The following is a 23065-nucleotide window of genomic DNA, read 5'->3' on the forward strand; positions in this document are numbered from 1 at the left end:
GAACATAACTTGATCTCTCCTTATCAATTCACAGCGATCACTAGGAACATTAGTTGTTGGATCTATTATAACATAGGGGCTACTGAGGCAGGTAGGGATATACTCCTCTATAAAATGCCCCCAACTGCCATATTCAGTGAGTTCTTGAGTCACTTTTATGTCCTCCACTCTTACTGTCACTAGTTAGCTTCTTGCTGCTCATATGTACCTCCCTCTGGCAGTCTTTCAAAGCCCTTCTAGTTAACTGCTTATCTACTACTGGCTGGAAAACTAGAAAATCAAGCTTGTAAAGACTGCATAAATTCAGAACCGTAGTAGGCTCTGAACAAGGACCCAGGAGCTCTCAGATGAGACAAGTACATGAAGCAGGAGCTCCACGGCGTTTTAGGTGAACGGAGATGTTTTCTGCTTAACCACCATTTCTCCTCTCTGATAAAGAAAGTTCAAGTTGTGAGAGAGACAACTTCCAGAAAAGCGAAGTGTTGCTGCATTCTGAAGAGTCTGTTCTCACTCAAAGTCAGTGGTACCCTGGGGAAGACTGGAATCCTCCAACGTACAGAAAAAACCCGGACATACCCCAAATATTTCCTGATGGTACAAGGTTGAAAGTTATAATGAAATTCTACAAGGAACACAGAACTCAAGGCTCGAAAGTGTAGAGGTGGTAGAGATATGATGAAAAACTCAGAATTCTATCCCATTTTTCTTCTCAAGGACCACAAATCCTACAATTTCTTAATTTTGTTTTACTTCAAGCACACTAAGAACAGGAAAACCATGTCACATGATGGCTTGGAAGAAGCTGTGGCATCAATGAGTTTCCTCATCTGTAAAATGGAGATAATTACAGTGTGAACCTCATAGGGCTGCTGGGAAAATTAAATGAGATAATTATGTAAAAGTAAGCATCATATAGTAGGCACTTAATATAACTGTCACTATTATTATCATCATCATCATCATCATCATCATCATTATTAGGTAGGGGAGAAGAAAGAGAAGAAAATCTACTTTCAGCGAAGTTTTTCAAAAAAGAATTAATTAAGCAGAAACAAAAAACGATTGTGCTGCCCCATTTTACTAAGCGCATCAAAGTAAATTAAGTTTAGGAAACGAGGCAATGCAAAGATTGAAAATAAAGAACAACTTTTTTAAATGCTTCAATCATTATCAAGACAACATTAGCAATAGAGCACTCCAACTACTGTAGCAAAGGGCCCCAGGCTCATTTATGAGGGCAAAGGCTTCCTGCAAACGAAGACATAAACTCCAAATCGAGGCAGTAAGGATTGCTCGTGGAACTGTGCACATATTTGCAGAAAGCACTCACTGCTTAATACCCCCAACGTGAACTAGTGAAGGAACCCTAAAGAGATTGTGGATCTAGGCCAATATCAAGATGAGCCATCTTCAATTTCATGTGGTGAAAACAGCTCACATCAAATTTCATAGGAGTTAAGTACTGGAGCAATTTTCTCAACAATTTGTTCTACCAGAATCTTGGGGAGGGGGTGTATTTTAGGGAAAAAGCAACTGTGTCCGCCAATTAAATTCATTGGACTACTAAGTAGTTATAAGAAAAAAGTGGATACTCTCTTTTTCTCAGCAATCAGTAATACATCATCTTGTAGCAGTCCCTGATTTTAGTCTTGTCTCTCCAGACAAGGAGACAATCCTACAGAAAGGATTTGGGTCAATGTCTCTACAAACATGGCATAATTGCCTTGAGGTCTAGGACCATGTTTTATTTGGTTCTTATGGGGTTTATTTTTTCTAAGAGCGAAGCAGGAAAAGAATAAGAAGAGAGAATGAGACAAGATAAAGAATGAGTACATATGGTGACAAGGTAGAAGGCACCGGCAATGAGTTCAGACATTAGTTGTCTCCGTGTTCCTTTGCTAGGGTTGTCCTTCTGCCTGCCCCCACAATTTGAGAAATAATATATTTATATGCATGTGTGTGTGTGTGTGTGTGTGTGTGTGTGTGTGTGTGTGTGTGTATGAGAGAAACAGAGAACGAGTAGGTGCTGCCCCCCTACTCCCTACCCTCTGTTCACATGACAAGCGTTCAGCTTCCATTCTATAGCAGCCATATCTGGAAGCTAATCCAATCAAAATCTTGTCAAAACTTCCTTTCTCTCTTAGTCTTATGCTGTTCCAGAACTAGAAAACACAACATGCAAAATGCAGAACTGGATAGAGATGTGAATGCTGACATGCAAGGCCCTCAGATAGACAGCCACGTCAGCTACTCTTCACGCTAGAATACCAGCGTGATCACTCCACCACCCCCCATCCAGCCAGGCAATGGTAAGATAACATCTGTGGGCTTGGTTATTCTGGGAATGAAACAAATCACAAATACTCCATTCTAGAAAAGCCCCTCCACAGCCCATAGAGTAAGATTCAGCCCTCCACTTCAACTAGATCCTCATGTCACATCACTTCTTATCACCCTACTTTCAGCTAGTAGATCAGCTCCAAAAGTCAATCTAAGAAGTACATGAATGGTACATGTATTTTAAAAATGAGCTTAAATTATTCATTCTTTTGCCAAATTGTTAGTCTCAACAAACTCTTCACAAGAGTCTGACTGCATAAATAGGTTAACAAATACTTCAAGCTTCTGTATTATACTTCATATAATCAACCCAACATCCCGAGGCTTTGACCCAAGAAACTGTTGTGAATGTATGTTTTATTAGCTAATTTGAATAATTTTCTCAGCTTATTCTAAGTATTTCATTATAATATGCAAAAGAAACTATAATCAACCCACCTTACAATTCAAACAGGTTAATTCTTATAAAGGTGCCAATTCTCTCCTTGTGGGACAAGAAAAAGGCAGCTGATTCCATCTGCTTAAGGAAGGATAGAAGAAAGCCCCAATATCCATAATTAACTTTCTTTCACAGGAAGTGGCATAATGAGGTAGTTAAAAGCATACACTCTGAGAGCCAGGCCAACTGGGTTGAAATCCTACTTTCCCCATTTATTAGCTGTGTGACCTTGGGCAAGTTACTTAACCATTCTGTGCCTTGAGTTTTCATCCATAAAATGGGGAAACTAATAATACTACTTACTTCATAGGGTTTATTGTGAGGATTAAATGAATTAATATATGTAAAACACTTAAAAGAGTACCTAGCACATAATGCTATATAAGTGTTTGCTCTCACCACTACCGTCATCCTCCTAGCTGGGTCTCTGAATCAAGGGAGATACTCCCCATCCAGCTATGACAGTCCTACAAGTTAATAAGGAGAAATGTAATTTCCTACCCATTCTGGCAACACCACAACAGCTATCTTTTACAGTCATACACAGGTATATTAAGAACTGAGACTCAGAAAAAGAGAAAGGATAATCACTCACACAAATGAGAAAATGTAGGGCCATTAAGCCAGTTTTTCCCTCTTAGATGGAAATAGTCCCAGTGGTCAGAAAGAGCTTGTGCATGTTCCACAAATATCCAACTAACTCCTGGAGAAAACTGGTATTTAAGTAAACATTTTTGTTTTTTAAACAAGTTTTATGGGCTAGTGGAGGGAAAGTACCATTTATTCTTTCTTCAGAGATTTCATCCTTTACATACAGGTAAACAGAATGTCCTTAGACAATGATTTTTGACAATACCCACCTTTCCAAAGATTGTAATGCAGCTTCTCTAAAAACCATGTTTTTCCTTAACCAGAATCTCTCACTGGGAGGTTTGTTGTTTTTTTTTTAATTTTAATTTTAATTTATTTTTTGGCTGTGTTGGGTCTTCATTGCTGCATGTGGGCTTTCTCTAGTTGCGGCGAGCTGGGGCTACTCTTCGTTGCCGTGCGTAGGCTTCTCACTGCAGTGGCTTCTCTTGTTGCAGAGCACAGGCTCTAGGCACGCGGGCTTCTCTTGTTGCAGAGCACAGGCTCTAGTTGTGGCTTGAGGGGTCAGTAGCTGTGGCGCACGGGCTTAGTTTCTCCACAGCATGTGGAATCTTCCCGGACCAGGGATCGAACCCGTGTCCCCTGCATTGGCAGGCAGATTCTCAACCACTGCACCACCAGGGAAGTCCCTCACTGGGAGGTTTTTATGACAAGTATTAATGTTGGAATGGTAATTTATAAATTATACTTAGCATTTGAAAGCCCAGTGCCCAAATAATGATGCCATTGAGCAGCACATCTCAAATGATCCCCAGAACTCACCTTGGAAAACTGCAGCATTCTGAATAATTAAGAACTTGAGCTCCATACTTGCAGACTGAAGCAGTTGTTCCATGTTCAATCGTGCTGTTAGTTGGTATTTTTCTTCCATCTTTCTTGAGCAGCATGTTGGGCCCTTGGGGAGACATACTTGCAAATCTGATCCTGAAACAAACAAGTTTTTCATGTTTCAGTAAGCACAGTGTCACACACACACACACACACACACACACACACACATACACGAGGCAAACAAGGCAAAACAATGCATTTCTTTTAAAACACAGTAAAATCTTGATTATCCAAAATCAGCATTTACCTTAACTAATCCCTGCTTTCTCCCTATTATCTTTATGACTGATTCTTTTTGAATAACTGTAAGAATTAATTGCCTAGGTTTGACTCATAAATGCTGTATAAACTAATTTATAGCACAAAGTATACGTCACTGAACACCAATATTTGTCTGTTAAAAGACCAATCTTCACTCCTACAATTTCTTTTTCTTGATTATAATTTATGAATGAAAACACAAGCAAGAAGCCACTTTCAAACTTCCAGTTATGATTTCCTAATGAAATGTATGTCTGGGCAATCCAATGTTGCCAACATTAACATTCAACCACCAAAATCCCTTACAACTCAACAATTCTAGCTCTAGCACAAATGCCAACCTCCCGCTCCTCTGAATTCCTGAGCTCCCTTATGATGCAGAATGCTTTTTTATTTCTGTATCTCGATAAAGATCTGCCAAATGAATAATCTTCTTGATTATCCCAAAGTTAGGGAATCAGAACCTCTTCTCAGTCCTCAACCAATGTGACCCTTTGCAGTCCTCACAGTTAACCAATCCCTCCTTAAAACACTCCCCCGCCTTGCTTTAGTGAATCTACCCAGTTCACTAAACCTATCCACACACACCCCATACACCGCCCCCACACTGCTATGGCTATTCTTATATATATATATATTTTTTTAATATTTACTTATTTAATTTATTTATTTTGGCTGCACTGGGTCTTCACTGCTGCACACAGGTTCTTTTAGTTGTGGCATGCAGACCCTTAGTTGTGGCATGCAGGTGGGATCTAGTTCCCTGACCAGGGATAGAACCCAGGCCCCCTGCATTGGGAGCGCGGAGTCCTACCTGCTGGACCACCAGGGAAGTCCCACTATGGCTATTCTTATCTATCTTTTCTTGCTTCCTCTTCGTCTGCCAATCACATAAATGTTGTTGACCGTCTTTCTCATTCTACATCTCTGCCCAACCCCAGTGATCTTACCTAACCCCTGTGATTGCTGAACTCTCTAATCCTGCCTTCACCGTTCTTCTGAGCTCCAAAATCCCACATTTTCAACTACTCTGTGGGACTCTCAGATTCAGCAGACCCCAAACTGAACTCAATATATCCCATATGAACACACAAGTTACCTCTCCTGTATTCCGTACCTCAGTTAATGATTATCATCTACCAGGTTTCCCCATAAAAAAACCCCTTTTTGTTGTTTTCAGCTCTTCGCTGGTGACTCAACACACTTCTGTATCCGTGGAAGTCATCAGCATATAAAAGAAAATTGAAGCCATGGGAGTAGGTGCGAGTCATTCAACAAACATTTTATTGGGTATCCACTATCTGACAAGCACTGTGGATACAGCAGTCTGTAAGGTCCCTGCCCTCGTGGAGCTTATATTCTGGGAGACAACAAACCACATATGTAAGGTCAAGCAGTGATAAGTACTACAGAGAAAATAAAACTAAGTAAGGAAGGGAAAACAAACTGTGGTATACTCACACAATGGAATACTACTCAGCTATAAAAAGAAATTATTGATACATGCCACCACATGGATGAACCCCGAAAACATTATGCTCGGTGAAAGAAACCAAATTTTAAAAATTACATACTGTATGGTTCCATCTAGAAAGTGAAAATTAATCTATGGTGACAGAAAGCAGTTCAGCGGTTGTTGGCGGAGATGAAGCAGTTCAGCAGGTGAGAGTGAGGAAATTTGGAGGAGTGATAGATATATTCATTATTTTGATTGTGATGATTGTTTCATGGCTGTAAACATGTATCAAATTTATCAAACTGCACCCTTAAAATATGTATAGCTTATGGTATGTCAATTATACCTCAATATAGCTGCTGTTTTCTAATGTTTAAAAGTAAGGTAGATAGGGAATGTGGTGATTGCAGGGACGCTTCTATTTATGTAGGGTAATCAGGGATGGCTTCTTTCATAAGGTGACATTTGAGGAGAAATGAGGGAAGCAATGGAGAGTCCCAAGATTTTATATCCTCTACCAATACTAGCAAATATTAGGGCTCAATGCATATTTAAGTCCAATCTCCTTCTTCTGTAACTCCTGTTTTACTCAAACTTTCCCTTCAATAAGCATTTGTTGAGCTCTTCTGTGGTGGCCATGAAAATGTGCACCTCAGACCTCCTACCACAGGGAGTATAACTGCCGAACGGTCCCAGCGGCTGTGCTCTAAATTCAACGCCATGTCGTGCCCAGGCCACAATCCCTAGGGGCTGCTCGCAGCCAATGACAGCATGGCAAAGATGCCAAGTCCTGTGAGACACAGGACTTTGCTGACAGGCATTTTGGCTTGAGGACTCCCCACTGATCCTGACAAAACTTTCTTAAAACTGTACTGCAGTTTACATTCTCTCTGCTCAACCTTCCTTCCTTCCCTCTCTCCTCCAAAGGGGTCAGACCTACACCACAGTCGAACGGCTCATTTCCTTCCCAAGTGTTTTCCCCAAGAAACTTCTTGCACATCTAGTGCTATATTGGCATCTGCTTCTCAGAGGACCCAGTCTAACATATCTTCTGTGTGCCAAGCACTGTGCTACATGGTAGAGGTACAGCTTTCAACAAGAGAGACATGGTTCTTATCCCAAGGAGTACACTGTCTAGAGGGGTTAACAGAGATGAGTACCTAGTGCATATAACTGGGTGGGATAAAGCGACATAGTTATCTAGGATGACAAAACATGTATATGGGATATCCCCCCAAGGGGGGACACCCCCAAAGTTCCATAAAGTCCTTGGCAAAGTAAGCTTTCATAATAAACATCAAATCTTACTGAAGTGAGGCTAGAAAGCGTATTCAGACGTTTTAGACAGCTTTTCAATGACTGAGGTGTTTTTTTTTTTTAAAAAAAGGTGGGGGGAACTAGTTAGCCCTAAGTTACCAGAAAATTTACTTTTGTTACAATCTCTGATTTCCCTAGGAATTCCAGTTATCATGGCCCTAATGTATGTGTCCAAGTTTTCTTCATTGAGGAATGAAATTCATCAAGTTCAACCTCACATGACATCACTGCTGGAGTCCACAGTATTGACTCCAAGCTCTCTACTTCCTCCTCCTTAAGGGAGCTGCTGACAAAAGTAGTAAAGGAGAGCATGGATAATGGGTATCACCAAACCTAACGCAGCACTGCAGTTTGTAGTACTGGATGGAAAGGTGATGTTTAATGTGTCAAAATACAATTTGGGGTCTGCAGACGCAGAGTTCAGATTTATCTCCTATAAATGTCAATCTCATATACGAGCCTTAAACCGATTTTAACTAGGGTCTAAGCTCAAAGCCTTTATGATTATCTTCAGAAAAAGAAAAAAAACAGAGCTAGTTCTAGCTCACTGTGTTCTTTCTACATGAGGTTACAAAATGTAATGCCATTCTAGAAGTAGAAACTGACTCAGTTTATTGGACCAAGTAGGGAAAGAGTCCCCTTGGGGACAAGTGGCTGATCTAGATTTGAACAAGGGTAGTTGGGACACATGTGTAGATATGAAAAATCCTATATAGCAGGTACTTTCCAAACACCAGTTTATTTTCTTAGTATACTGATGCCTAAATAGTGTGTGGTTTAAAATACCTGTATTTGCATACATTCATAAAATCAAATGTTATAGATAAAATTCTTTGTGTTGCTAAATTTCCATTGGTGATGACTTCCAGTTTTCAAGAATGGTAGGGTTTATTTGGCAGGGTGGCTCTTGGTACTGTTCTAACTCCCACCAGCTCTAGCTAGTGGGAGTTATAAAATAATAGGGCTCAGATCTTCTCTTTGTGAAGCGCTGTGAGTTGCTTGCATCTTAGAAGGTAACAAACTGCCACTCAATGTACCAACAGAAGCCCAGGAATGACTCTTTAAATGACCATGACGCCAGTTTGGTTTGCCTTAATACGATAATTCATGAAGTAACTTAGAGCATGCATAGGGGTACCCCCCTTCCCTGAGGTGGTCAAGTCTCATCATTGTATAAACTCCTATGACCTCAGGAGTTCGGTTAGCCAAAATCTTTAAAGGACTAAAACCTCAAATGAGAACTTATGGGAAAACATGTCAGATGTCATGAAGAAAGGTACGTGTTATATCCAAATATAAGAAATGTATATATAGCAATATTTATCCTCCCACCAACTTATCACAGCCTGGTTAATCAATAAACCAGTATAACTGATCTGGGGGCTAAGAGTTAGCTATAGATCTGAGGAAATAAAACATCTATAAACTGATAAGAATTCACGATTTCTGATAAGAATTCACGATTTCCAAACCAGGAAGGAGAGAAATAAATGCCCAAGGGAAAAACATTTTGTTTTAAGTAAATTTCATATAACTCACAGGCCAGCTTAAAATAAGCCTCAGTACATGATAGCATAAGGAACAAAGTGGGCCAGGAGAGCTAGACACACCTAAATGAAATGACAAAAATGAAATATAACCATTTTAATGCATGAACATGCCCATGAAAGAAACAAGACAGAAAGAACACACAAAACAGAAAGAAGTAGAGAAAGAATTTAGAGGGGAATCCTTATCAACAAAACAAAGAATTACTCTGGGCACCAAATCCCAAGTGGGATGAATAAAAAGTAGAACCGAGGGCAAATGACTAAGGAGGTACACTGAGAACTGGTACATACTTGTGTGAATGAAAGCAGAAAGGCCAATTCAAGAAATAAGATGTAACTTACAAAAGACATAGTAAGTAGCAAAGCATTCTTTAAGTATGTCAGGAACAAAAGAAGGTTAAGGGAAAATAGCTCCTTTATTAGATGGGAAGGAAAAGTAATCACGGACCACACTCGGCAAAGAGATGCTCACATTTTTTTTTTTTTGTAAAAATGGAACTCAGCTGGGAAATGGGAATAGAGACAAGCACTATAGCCTGGGATGGAGATAAGGAGAAGACTTAGCAATTGACTATTCGAATGAGTTAGAAAGGTTCAACTCTTCAGGGCTTAATAAGTTGCATCCCAGATGCTAAAAAAATAAAATAAAATAACTGAAGTCATTACAGGGCTGCTAGTTCCCATTTATTCTGGAGGGTTAAAAAGTACCTTCATACTATAATCTCCTCTCCTAGATTTTTAGTTCCTGAAGAGCAGAGAATGACTCCCATCTCCTTTGGGATGCCCCGGTGATCTCAGGCAGCCCTGTGCATGTAGTGGTGCATTAATGAGGGCTGCAGACTGAGAACACAGAAAGAACACTTTCTGTCTGATCTAAAAAGGAGGAGTGGAGACAGATGACCCTGAAAATGTTACATCTGTATGCTTTGATCTTGGAAAAATATATTAAAATACCACAAAAATCAATTTCCAAACATCTTGAAGATTCACAAATAGATGTTTCGCTTGAAGAAACTATAAAGTAATTTATTTCTAGTTATTTTGAGACAAGGTCTTGCTTGCACAGTGGGCCCAGTTCTGGGTCTTACAACTGAGAAGGGATATTTGAGTTATGGAAGCCTTTCTCTGGAGGATTATTCCCATGTGTATTCAAGCTGGGCACCCTTACCAGTTGCTTTCCCTTCCAGAAGCTGAATCACAGGGGTCCACCGAAAGCTCCCTCCTGATGTGTACTCTTATGTAAGGGGGTCTCTTAGGTTTGGCTACCTGTGGCCTTGCCTTCTTGACCTATAACACAGACTCTCTCCTTTGGGCCTAGTTCTGACTCTTTTGGGCTCCATTCAAGGACTTGACATTTTAGACTGCTTCTGGTTTCCCTTAGCCACCTCCACCAGGACTGGGACTTCGGCTCCTCTCTGCCATGCAGTCACAGGTGCACCACACTCACTTGGAGACCCCATTCCAGGCCTGAGCTCTGTCCCTAATTGGAAGAGGACAGTGAAAACTATACATGAGGCTGTTTAATTGTATCTGTTCTATAGGATTTTATTCCAAGTCAGTAAGTATTAACGGCCTGGAGGCCAGCATCATGGTAGGCAAAACATTTATGGTCCCTCTGGTCAAGTAGCTTACAATTTAGTCCTAGCCCCACCACTTACTAGCTTGCAACCAAGGGTAGATTATGTAACCTCTACACGCCTTTTCGTCCCTATTATCAATACCACTTACCTTGCAGAGTTGTTGCAAGGACTGAGTGAGATTATGCATGTAAAGCTCTTAGCCTACTTGGTACAAGGTAAATATTCAATATATGTTAAGTAAAATTAAAATAAACAAAAAACAAATTCATGCTAAGAGACCAGACTTTCACACACAAAAATAGCTAGAGAACAGTAAAAGCTGATATATGGTTAGGTGACAAAATATGCAGTATATTTTCTGAGGTGACAGAAATAGTCTATATTTTAATTGGGGTGGTAGTTACATGGGTATATAAAGTTGTCAAAACTCAGGAAATTCTTCACTCAAAATGAGTGTACTTTATTATTTATAAATTATATTTCAATAAAGTGGAATTTTCAAATATGTACTATAGACAACATTTGCTAGATAAGTACATGCTCACCAGAGGCTCTAGGGGTCAAAGAAGACTTCCAGGAGGAGGTAGGGCTTGAGCTACACGGTAAAAGATGAGAAGGCCAATGGGTGAAATGCATTTGGCACCTGTGGAATAGTGGGGCAAAATTAACCTGCCTGGAGAGAAACTAGAATCTGGGGTATAGCTAGCTTATCAGGCAAGATGGGCCAGAGCGTGAAGGGCCTTGAATGCAGACAAAAGACTATGGGCTTGACTCCATGGACGATAAAGAACCACTGTTGAGTCTCAAGCAGAGGTATAATATGATGAAGGGTGCTGTTTAGGAAGATTAGTCTTACAGCTTGAAATTGGGAAATGAGCTAAATAACCCCTCAAGGTCACTTCCAGCCCTCCAATTCTCCAATTACCTTTATTATGTTCTATATGTTAGTTATTTTACTACACTGCAATTTTAGCTAATGACTATAAATTGTCAAAAATCACATTTAAAAACACACTAAAGAACAGAAGAAGTATTAATGTAGACCTTGATCCTTATACTTTTCTAAAAGCAGATAGAACATATTCAAACAGCAACAGAAGAGACTAAATCGTCAGGGCTCAGTAACAATGAAAACTGAAATCCTTTCCATATATATACGTGTGTGTGTGTGTGTGTGTGTGTGTGTGTGTGTGTGTGTATGATGATTTCACACATTTTATTGCCAAGGTCTGCTTTATGAATGGCAGACTTTTTTGCTAACGAAAGTATGCTGTGCTAAAAATAATAATGTAATATTATCATTAAAGTAATATTAAACAAAGGAATGAATGATATCCAAAACTGGTTTGCTTCATGACTTATAGGGAAAATAATAGATGCCTATTAGAATTATCCAAAGGATTAAGTGCAGGTTGCTCTACAAATGAACGAAAAAATAACGTATCAACCATTTCTAAAAGGTTTTCTTTTTAACAGAGGACAAGTCAATTTGCCATCCAGAAATATTAACTAATTTCCTTAGCATATAACAGTGACTTGCTATTAGAATGGTGCCTTTTCCCCTAATTAATCATTATCTAAATCAAATCTTACATGCTCATTAATTTCTTACTAATCAAGATAGGAATACAGATGAAAGAAATGGCTGCATTTGAAACCAGTGGGGAAAGTGAGGATTGCTGGTGGAAGAAATCGTCTTAGGGAACCCAGATGAAGGTTACCCTTCTGTTATTTAGCCTGAAAGAACATGACCTTGCAGAGGGCACACCTGGGTATCACGAGCTCAGACTTTAAAGCAAAGATCATGCCTGGGGCCGTGACAGACTCTGCCTCTGTAAAAGGCAGGCCAAAATGTTGCTACCACACTGGAGTACTGGGAGTTTAAAGCAACCCTGGAGATAAGCCTGAGAATTAAAGAACGAATTACCTTTATCTCTACTGCCAACTGTCAATTAACTGCATATCATTTCATGCCCAGTAAAGGTTGAATCCCTAGATCACTACACTCTCCCACAAAGAGGTTCTTTCTGGACCACATTCCCAAGCAGCAGTCAAACATGTGCTCTGGGAACACAAATTCACTGATTACATTCAGCCTGCCAAAGTGGTGAACAATTCATTCATACAACATTTACAGAATGCCTACTTTGTGCTAGGGTCTCTGCCCAACCCAAGGAATACAGTAACGAACAGGACACAGTCCCTGCCCTGGGGTTCACAGATTGGTCCAGGAAATGGACTCCCAAACTATCAATAACTAGAAACTTCTAGGTCACTCTGGACACCTCATTCACCTTCATCCCCTATAGCCAACTGTCACTAAATCCTACTGGTTATGCTTTTTAAATGTCCCTCATCATTCATCTTCTTTCCATCCTGGCCTCATCACCTCACCTCTTTTCACTTGGAAAACTATTACAGCCTCTAAACTGGCCTTCCTGCCTCTACCCTCTCTTCCACCCAAGCTGGAGAGAGACGTTGCTAAAGTACATATCTGATCACATCGTTCTCCTTCTTAAAAACGGAGCAGGGCTTCCCTGGTGGCGCAGTGGTTGAGAGTCCGCCTGCCGATGCAGGGGACACGGGTTCGTGCCCCGGTCCGGGAAGATCCCACATGCCGCGGAGCAGCTGGGCCCGTGAGCCATGGCCGCTGCGCCTGCGCGTCCGGAGCCTGTGCTCCGCAACAGGAGAGGCCACAACAGTGAGAGGCCCACGTACCGCAAAAAAATAAAAATAAAAATAAAAATAAAAACGGAGCAAAGACACAGGCGTGTGAAAGTGGGTGGCATATACAGGCATTGCCAAGGAACCTGGTAAGGCTAGAGGGAAAAGCGAGCTGGTGGAAAGTAGCTGGGGCCGGATAAGGAGAAGTATGTGAGCCCCGCCACCAGAGGATTCCTAGTTATCTTTGGCTATTTTTTGTTTGTTGTCTTTTTACATTTTTTTCCAGCTTTCCTGAGGTATAATTGACTCTGAGTTATCTGTGGATTGGATTCTCACAGGAGAGAGTGTTCGCGGGGGCAGAGATGCACTCCAAAAGCTTTCTGTCCTTTGAATTCCCATAGCACTCTGCATCCTTTATAAAGACACTTCTCACACTCTCTAACTTGCATCATGGTTACATTTGCATGCCTTATCTTCACTAGATTTAAGTTCCTTCAGGGAAAGACCCTTGACTGACTTATCTTTGTATCTCAAGGGGCTCGCTGACGTTTGGGCTTGATGTCCTCCCCTTTGACTTGGAAACAATGCCAGAACTTCAAGAGAGTTCAGTTTTAAAGGAACCAGGTCAGATTAATTGATGCTAATAGAGCAACTCGTAGAAGAACAGTATTCCAGGAAAACCAAAGAATCCTCAGAGCCCAAAATGGAGTTCTCTCTCACCTCCTCTTCACCCTTCTACTCTTCCCTCCAGCACCCCCCCCCCACATTATTTAGACAGGGTAAAAACCCTAATAAAAACAAAATTGGGTTGGAGGATATGCCAGTTGGGATAAAGAATCTTTTTATTTATTTATTTTTGGCTGCATTGGGTCTTCGTTGCCGCACGCGGGCTTTCTCTAGTTGCGGCGAGAGGGGGCTACTCTTCGTTGTGGTGCACGGGCTTCTCATGGCGGTGGCTTCTCATGTTGCGAAGCACAGGCTCTAGGCGTGCAGGCTTCAGTAGTTGTGGCACGCGGGCTCAGGAGTTGTGGCTCGCGGACTCTAGAGCGCAGGCTCAGTAGTTGTGGTGCACGGGCTTAGTTGCTCCGGGGCCTGTGGGATCTTCGCAGACCAGGGCTCGAACCCGTGTCCCCTGCATCGGCAGGTGGATTCTTAACCACTGTGCCACCAGGGAAGTTCCAGGATAAAGAATCTTTTAGAATTCTGCCAGAGGGACTAAACCAAGGCAATTTTCCTGTCTCCCCCTAGTTACTCTTTCACTAGTTGTTATTCTACTCAGATAAGTAGCGGAGATCCCATCTTTTAGGAGATGTATAATTTTTATTCTTCAGATACAATGTTCAAATACGCAGACCTGAAGCATAGCTGAGAATTTCAACACCCTAGGCCCAATCTAAGTGCTAGGCCATTTCCCCTGTGTATGAAATCACATGGGGGGTGGGGGAAGAACCCTTCCCTAAAGTGTTATTATCTGTTCTGCTACCAAATCAGCCGTGCGACTCAACCAAATACCTTTTCAGATCTGGGCCTGACTAGATGACCCTGCAGACAATTTCAGGTCTGAGAGTCTGCTTCCAACTATAGGTCAATCAATAGTCACTAAGCCCATTCTAGACTAGGCATTGGGAGGACACAAAAGAAGCAAAAGACCTGCCTCTGCCCTTCTAAGAAGGCTCTGTCAATAGCACTTGACAATAGCTATACATGAACATGGATATGAGGCCAAGGCAAAGACCAACAACTCAGCCTTTTCAGTGCTTCACCCCATGTAATAACCACATTCCCTTTTGTATACCCCTTTGTCTCCAGAGGCCAACTAATGTCAGACAGCTTCCTGATGGATGGCACGCAATAGCAAAGGGAAGGACTCTGGAATCAGACCAGGTTGTGAATCCCAGCTTCACCACGTAACAGCTGTGTGATCTTAGGCAAGTTACTGAATCTCTGAGCCTCAGCTTCCTTATCCATAAAACGGGAACAATAACACCTACCTCTCAAGGTGGTTGTGAGAATTAAACTCCTATTTAATGTTTCCCAAACACATGCCTTCATTTCCTGCTTCCCTAGAACAAGTTCCCCTTAGAGTAGAGAACTCTGGTAATTGGGATGATTCAAGAGGCCCAGAAAGTTCTCTTCTGTAGTGGACTGAACGGTGCCCCCCCAAAAGATTATGTCCATGCACTAACCCCTAGAACCAGTGAATGTGACCTTATTTGGAAAAAAAGGGTCTTGCAGATGTAATTAAATTAAGGATCTCAAGATGAGGTCATCCTGGATAATACAGGTGGGCCCTAAATCCCATGACATGTCCTTATGAATGACACACAGAGGAGAGACAGAGGAAGAATAGAAGGCCATGTGGAGACAGAGGCAGACATTGGAATGATGCAGCCACAAGCCGAGGAAGGCCTGGAGCCCACAGAAGCCGGAAGAGGCCAGGAAGGACTCTCCCAGAGCCCTTGGAGGGAATGCAGCCCTGCGGACACCTTGATTTTGTACTTCTGGCCTCCAGAACTGTGAGCTAATCAATTCAGTTGTTTTAAGCCAGCAAATTTCAGGTCATTTGTTCTGGCAGCCCTAGGAAACTAGTACACCCTGTCTCTCCCACCTATAAGTACCTGCCTAGTAATGTCTAAAGGTTTCATCGTGGGTGAGTTACTACTTGGTTAAGCAATTTCATCAGGTGTTGTCTTAAAGCGTAACGTTCCTTGAGTCATTCCCTCATACCTCAAGGCTAAAGAGTTTACCTGGGAGCTTCCTGGAGCACAGGAAAGAGGGGGTGTGGTGGGGGAGTTAACCCAGCACACCTGGATAGGGACATGGGGCGATGTCAAAGGGAAAGATTGCAAAAAGATCAAAGGGGCCAAAACCAAATTTTATCTATGCTCAGCCTTGAGAAAGTCATATTGATGAAGCCCAAATGTTACTTTAACAGCATAGTCCCATACTATAAAACGGAAGTCTTGCAGAAGCAAAAAAATAACAACATTGCCTCAGTCCTTGGTTCATATTCCAGAAAGTCTGTTAGGAGGGTGCTCAGACTAATCCAAATGCCTCATTCTCGCTGCTCAAATGTGTTTGTTTTCAACTTATGGACACCAAGGGGGGAAAGCGGGGCCGGGGATGGGGGGGGGGGCGGTGGTGGGATGAATTGGGAGATTGGGATTGACATGTGTACACTGATGTGTATAAAACAGATAACTAATGAGAACCTGCTGTTTAAAAAATAAAACAAAATTCAAAAAACAATGTTTGTTTTCTTAAGCCTGATAAATTAGGTGTATTTTGTATACATGAGAAAAAGCATTTTAAGCTATTAGCAATCAAATAATCACAAAGAGAGCTGGGCAGCAATGGAATATGCCTATCAGTCTGGGCCTCCAGCCCAACCCTGAATTTGGTAGGAGTTTCTCTTCACATTACACCTGCCCTAGTCTTCCAGCACTTCTGGAGACGCTGTTTAACCAGCTCTCAGGCAAATCTTTCTGATGTCCAATTGCCCTTACTGTTAAGATGCTTCTCCCAGCTCTAATGGCTAACCTAAATTTCAGTTTCAAGCCATTGCACCTTGTAATTACTTTCTCAGCTGCTGTAAATAATCTGTGCCCTCTATTTTATCTTTCCCCTTTCCCCATGATAGGGACCTGTGGAAAAAGGAGTCGGTTGCCTTGTTAGTACAACATACACACTGCACCTGAGCAAAATGCAACCAAAAGAAAATCAAACACTCACTCTTGATCCCTGAGTGAGAAACGTTATTGATCTTTTCCTTTTTCCTATCCTTCAGCTGATCTGAGTGTCTACACTGACATGCTCTAGTGCTGTGGCATTTATGCCATCTTGGGGACTAGCTGTGTAAATGCTCCAGTAATTTTATACAACTTCATCATACTGTTGTGTTAGAACTTGAGTATCTGAAGGTCTGAGGAGAACAGATTTTCCGCCTCCTTCTCCTCCCCCACTCTCATGTAATATGAATCAAAATCTTCACTAATTGGCCCTCCTCCTGCCTGTTACTGAAGTCTAGACTTGGTGGCAACCCCTTCTGTGGAAGAGATTTAATGAAGGAGAAAGTGCATGGGAGGGGAATTGGCAAGCAAACCACTGCAAAGCAGCTATAAGAAACTTGGAGGCACAAGGAGTTTTGGGTAAGCTGAGATTGGAAACTAAAGGATATGGTTTCAAACACACACAGACACACACACACACACACACACACACACACACACACACACACGTTGGTGAATTCACTTTGCCCTGAACCAAATGTTTCCTAAAATTGAGGAAATTTTAAGTTGCATTAATGCAACACATAAAAGAGTTTTCAATGATGCTCAGTAGTGACTTTTTTCCTCCTTGCTTTCTTTGGGAGCCATGAAAAACAAAAATAAATTACCCAAACAGGTAATTTGCGGATCTGCCTTCCATTCCCATGATTTCACCGAAAAACTCAAAAATTTCTAATAGTAACTTCATTCTCCTGTCAAGTTGGGGGTGATTCAGATACAGAGCTCTCCAGAGCCCAGTGTGGGCTCCAAGAGGGAGTGCCAGGAGGGCTCCAGATGAAGCTGAAAGAACCAAGCCTGGATCCAGGATCTCCCTGTGGGCTGCTAGTATTATAGTCTGACCTGCCTCCTGAAAGCCACCAGATCCAGGATCTCCCTGTGGGCTGCTAGTATTATAGTCTGACCTGCCTCCTGAAAGCCACCAGATCCAGGATCTCCCTGTGGGCTGCTAGTATTATAGTCTGACCTGCCTCCTGAAAGCCACCAGCTCTCAAGACTGCAGCAATTTCGTTTGGGAATGTCTGCCTCATTTAACTTTTACTTGTTTTCAAGAAAGAACTGAAATAAAGTAGAAATGACATGGGAACCATGGAGCCAGTTCTCCCAAAACCATGCTGACTGCCTATGTATGTCTAAGGAGTGCGGGGTTCAAGGTAGCTGAGGCTACAGTCAACTAGGGCAGTGATGGAAACAGTTTGATGCAGTCACTGAGGCAGTTCAACTCAGAGACGATAACCTTCACTGAACGGGAAAATCGAATGCCCGTGACCCCAGGCTGCTGAGCTGCATTTGGGACGCAGCATTCCCACAGATTCAAGCCATCGCTCTTCCAAGGCCCTCCTCCTTCCCCTCAACAGATACGGAGACCCTCCATGCATGGTCCTCATCTGTCTCCATGTCTGCCTCCCCCACCAAGAACAGAGAGAGGGGAGTTTTTTTCTTCGAATCCCCAGCATCTCACACATACTGGGTTCTCAAAACTGGTTTCAGAAGTAATCCCCAGAAATGCTGAGCCCACCACAAGAGTAGTGATTAGGAACATGGTTCTGAAACCAGACTGAGTGGATTTAATTCATTTTGTAGCTATTTGACCTTGTACAAGTCACTAAACTTCTGTAAGCCTCGGTTTTCTCATCTGTAAAATGGGAGAAATAATAACACCCACCTGGTAGTTCTATTGTGAGGATTAAATGGGATGTTGCCCATAAAGGGCTCAGCATAGCGCCTGGCTCAATAAATGTTAATGATTATTAGCACTGCCCCCACCACAGGTGCTCAATAAAAACTTGCTGAATTGAAGTCACAGCAGTGGGAATGACTAGCAGATGTGAAGGCAGCTTGAGTTGTTTGGGTTTTTTTTAACGTTTTTCCCCACCTCACTCTACACCAGATGACCTCTGAGATTTTTTTTTCTTTTTCTTTTCTTTTTCTTTCTTTCTTTGTTTTTTGTTTTGTTTTGTTTGTTTGTTTGTTTTGTTGTTGTTGTGAAAAAGGATAGAATAGGGGATAGTTAGGCTCCGCTTTTGCTGATCTCCAGTTTTTCATTCAGGGCAGAAAACCAAGCCTGGCAAAGCCGGGCAGATGATTTTCTGAGAAATATGACACGGCTATTAAAAACCCTAAATGAAAGTTGTGTAATGAGCATGAATCTGAATACATTCATGAATCTATTTTCTCTAGATCCAGTAATTCCAGCATCATCCTTATATATATTTTTAAGTGTTTTTTTGCAAATGTGCGACCAAAACCCTAAAAGATAGCAGAATTTTTCCAGGGGTGGAGGCTGGGTTGAGGGTAGGGAGGGGTGCACAATTGTCATGAAAATTAACCCCTGAAAATGCACAGGATTTTATTACCAAATGGATGCCTGAGGAGATTACTAGATTTTTAGGGTCTTTACTATCAAGAGAGCAACCTGCATGCCTGAAATAATTAAGAAGAAACTCAATTATCGAGTAAACTGAAATTTCAAACCGCCCTGCTTACCTAAATGAGAAAAGCTGCTTAGACTAAAGCGTCATTACTTTTATTTAGACAAGCCTTAGCAAAGATATACAAGGAGCTAAGGAATGGGACCCCACATTCTTCCCTAAGCCACAACAATGCCTGTTTATGTAAATAGGATTTTCAATAACAGAACAGAATCTGAAAAAAATGTTTGCATTATTGTCTCTGAAAAAAATGCAAATGCAGAAGATGAAAGTCAAGGGGCTTTCACTATGATTGGGCACAGAATACCCTAAAATATTTATTTATTCTATGCGAGTCTGGGCCTGGATTCGAGTGGATCTAAGAAACAAGCAATGACTCTAAAGGTCTGAGTAGAGTAGGAAGAAGCACCAAGGTTTCCCTGACTCCATGCGAGTGAGCGCATATTTATTCAAAAACTCAGTTTAAAAAGAAATAAAAGTAGTAGTAGATATCTATTTACGTTTATTTGGCAGCCCCTTCCAAAATCTGGGCCAGAACATAAATACCCTTGCCTCCATCATCACCATCTGACAATCAGACACTCTGGCCACATGACCATAACAACCTCCAGGCACAAACCAAAAGCTCATTAAAGACTATATGAAGGCTATTTATAGAAGAGCTAAACAGAGAAGGAAAGAACTACTAGCAAAATTAATTAGACTGTTCATACTTTGGACAACTATTACTATTTGTTTGAACTCAAGTGTCCAGTTCCTTTCCTGACTGGTATTGATGACTACAGAGATGCCACGTATCCAGAGTTTTCAACTGACCCTGTATTTTTTGGCTCAAGAACTCAGGTTTTGACCTATACTCTGTATATCAGCCTTCCTGTTGCTGTTTAGGCAGCTGATAAGAGGCAGAAATCCTTCTTGCTCATTAGGCCATTAGCTGCTGTTAAGCAAAGGGCTCAGGGAGGGGGCTGTTCAGTGGCCCAGAGGAATGTGCCAAACTCCACATATAAAGCCAGCCCCAATTTGGGGTTAAGAATTTAACCTTAAAAGGCTGACAAGTCATAAATTTGCCTGAGGTTCATATATACGTGTGACTTTCACAGTTTATATTTCCTAGCCAGGACTCAAAGTCAAAACATGCCCCTGATTAATGAATGGTACTAATTGTTATTCCTGACTTGAGAACATTAGCCTTTATCCAAAATATTTTCTTAAAAAACACACAATCTCATACTTAAAACTCTCTGGCTTAGGGGAGTTTGGATAACTGGTCAGAAAAAAAAAAAAAGGAAGAGGAGGCTAATGTTATCTGTTACTGGTGCTACCATTTTGGTAGGCAAGATTGACTGAAAAGCTTCCATTTCACTGTGTCCATCAAGCAAAGTGCAAAGGAATGTCCTCCAAATCTAAACATCTGAGATAAAGCAACCATCTGTGAGTCCACACAAAAACTGAGCTGGGGCCCGGGCAGTGCGGAGGTGGGGGGATGGAGGGGCTAAAGTATCTTTAAGCACATTTTGTCTAACTTATCTTGTTAAATATTTATACATAACTGCATAACCTAACAACCTTGGCCAAGCTTGGAAGAGATAATAGATACAGGACAAACCAAAGATCCCCAAAGTGTAAACACAAAGAAAAAAATACCAAGGAATACTCCAACTGGAATACACTCTCTAACCTGTAGTCAAATTTGAAACTAGGACACTAAAATCCTACAAATGAAACAATGTCCTGAAACGTGATAATTTCATCAGGGAAAAGCAGGCTACAATTTGGTTAGCCTACAAGGTAGGTGTCAGTTCTACCCCACAGTAGCAGTCTTTCAAAGGGGCTCCCTTATCTTTAGAAAAAGGAAAGGCATTCAGTGTAAGAAAAGAGATTTCTAAGAACAGAGATGCAATTTGCATTCATTGAGAATTATGACAAAGTGAGAGAGAATGTAAGCTACATTGCAAGGATCTGAGGTATTCAAGTCAGATATATTTAGCCTTGTCCTATCTGTACAAAAAGCCTTTTAAATACTCAGAGTTCTTAGAAAGTGGAATGTAAATGCATCAGTGCATATTTTAGACCTCTTCATTTCCAAACTAAGGAATTGAATTTCACAATATCCCAAGAGAAGTAACCAGGTACCCAAATATGTGGGCAGAAATGCATAGCCTGTTTTCTCTCCAGGATCACTGAGGGCAAGCGGATGTGGAGAAGGCAGAGGAAGATGGGGGAAGAGAGGGGAGAAAAGGAAATCAGGACCTATAGGAAAAGGAAACACAACTTAAAATAGAGAGGAAAATATAAAACATTCCACTCATCTATTTTTTTAAGAGAACGAGAAACACAAAAGCATTCAATAAATATAACAAACCATAAAACACCTTCTGTTCTAAACTATAACCGCTTGAGAGAGTGTGAGGGTGGAAAAGAGGAAGGCGAAAAGGGAAGACGGGGAGCAGGCCAACAGATGATGAAGGGGGGACCCACTCTTCCCCTTACCGTGGGCATCAGAGTAACTTGGGCTACACTTCTTATCACCACTCTATGAAATGTTGATGAGCTTTTGGGGAATTTTCCCAAAATTGTTAGTTGGTAAAACATCTCATGGCCACTAGGACCTAACTTGAAAATAAAACTGGATATTGTCGAGGGGTGGGGGAAGACTACAAATGACTGAATAAATGTTGGTTCCAATATCACCTTCAGGCTTTGCGAATGAGGCAACCTTACTCTCTCAAAGAACAAAAAGGCAATCTGACAGCTTTTGAAGGCCAAAAGAACCTTCAGGCAATGTTATTAAATTGACCCACAGTACTGAAGTTTCAAAGGCAAGAAATGACTTGGGTTTTCAAAATTAACACTTGTATAAAACCTTCAGAATTCCATGGGGGGAAATAAACCTTTATTTCAGAAATAGACTTTGAAGTTTGAAGACAAAGCAGAGAATCTGTTTCTGAAAACAGAAGGGACTATTTGAAACACTCAGCACAGTTCTCCCATGGCTCTCTGAAACTCCTCGGGAGCTCCACTCTGACTTCTGGGGGTGGCCAGAGATGACACACCTCAGAATGCCAGTAAAAGAGGACGTGGGAAACCAATAGTTCCCTAGGGTAAGAGCAAAATGATCTCAATTCGTATGTGCCTCTGACCACATTAAATTAAGCCAAGGCCTAGACTAGAGGTTCTATCCATCTAGGGGAGCAAAGACTGTTTTTCAAACGGTCACGAAGTTATTAGCAAATGAGCAAAGATCCCGTAGGCTCTCTCTAGCCCACCCATTCTCACTTTCTTATGCTCCTTCCTTCTCTCCCTCTCCCTCTCCCCCCAACACTCTGAATCTCTCTCTCTCCTTCCCCCTCCTCCCATCCTCCCTTCCTCCCCGCCTCCACCCATCCCCATCAATGAATAAACAGCTGAAGCACAGCACAAACTTGAGAAATCAAAAGAACAATGATCTATTACAAGCAAGACCGTCTCTTAAGTGTGCAAGGTTCTTACCCACAAGGGGTTTACATTTGCCTACAAATCACCTGGGGAATGCTGTTAAAAATACAAATTCGGATTCAGTAGGTCTGGGATGGCATCTGAGATTCTGCTTTTTTTTTTTTTTTTTGGTGCCGAAACCCTGGATTGAACCAAGATTCTGCATTTCTTATCAGCTCCCAGATGCTGCTGATGCTGCTGGTACATGGGCCACACTTTAACGAGCAAGGCTCTAGTAAGAAGAGAAAAGTACATAAATAATTACAAGAGCAAAGGAGAACCAAGGCC

At 41.6% G+C, this 23065-nt stretch overlaps 1 protein-coding gene across 1 annotated transcript in view; it reads right to left on the reverse strand.

Annotated features, from left to right (window-relative positions):
- GPC3 (glypican 3) overlaps positions 1-23065 on the reverse strand; it is a 442407-nt gene that overhangs the window by 407278 nt on the left and 12064 nt on the right. Inside the window, exon 2 of the mRNA XM_004285475.3 lies at positions 4190-4351. Coding sequence (XP_004285523.1) covers positions 4190-4351 — 162 coding nt within the window. The remainder of the gene's footprint in view (positions 1-4189; positions 4352-23065) is intronic.

The sequence above is a fragment of the Orcinus orca genome, chromosome X (genome assembly GCF_937001465.1).
Source record: "Orcinus orca chromosome X, mOrcOrc1.1, whole genome shotgun sequence".
NCBI classification, from domain to species: domain Eukaryota; kingdom Metazoa; phylum Chordata; class Mammalia; order Artiodactyla; family Delphinidae; genus Orcinus; species Orcinus orca.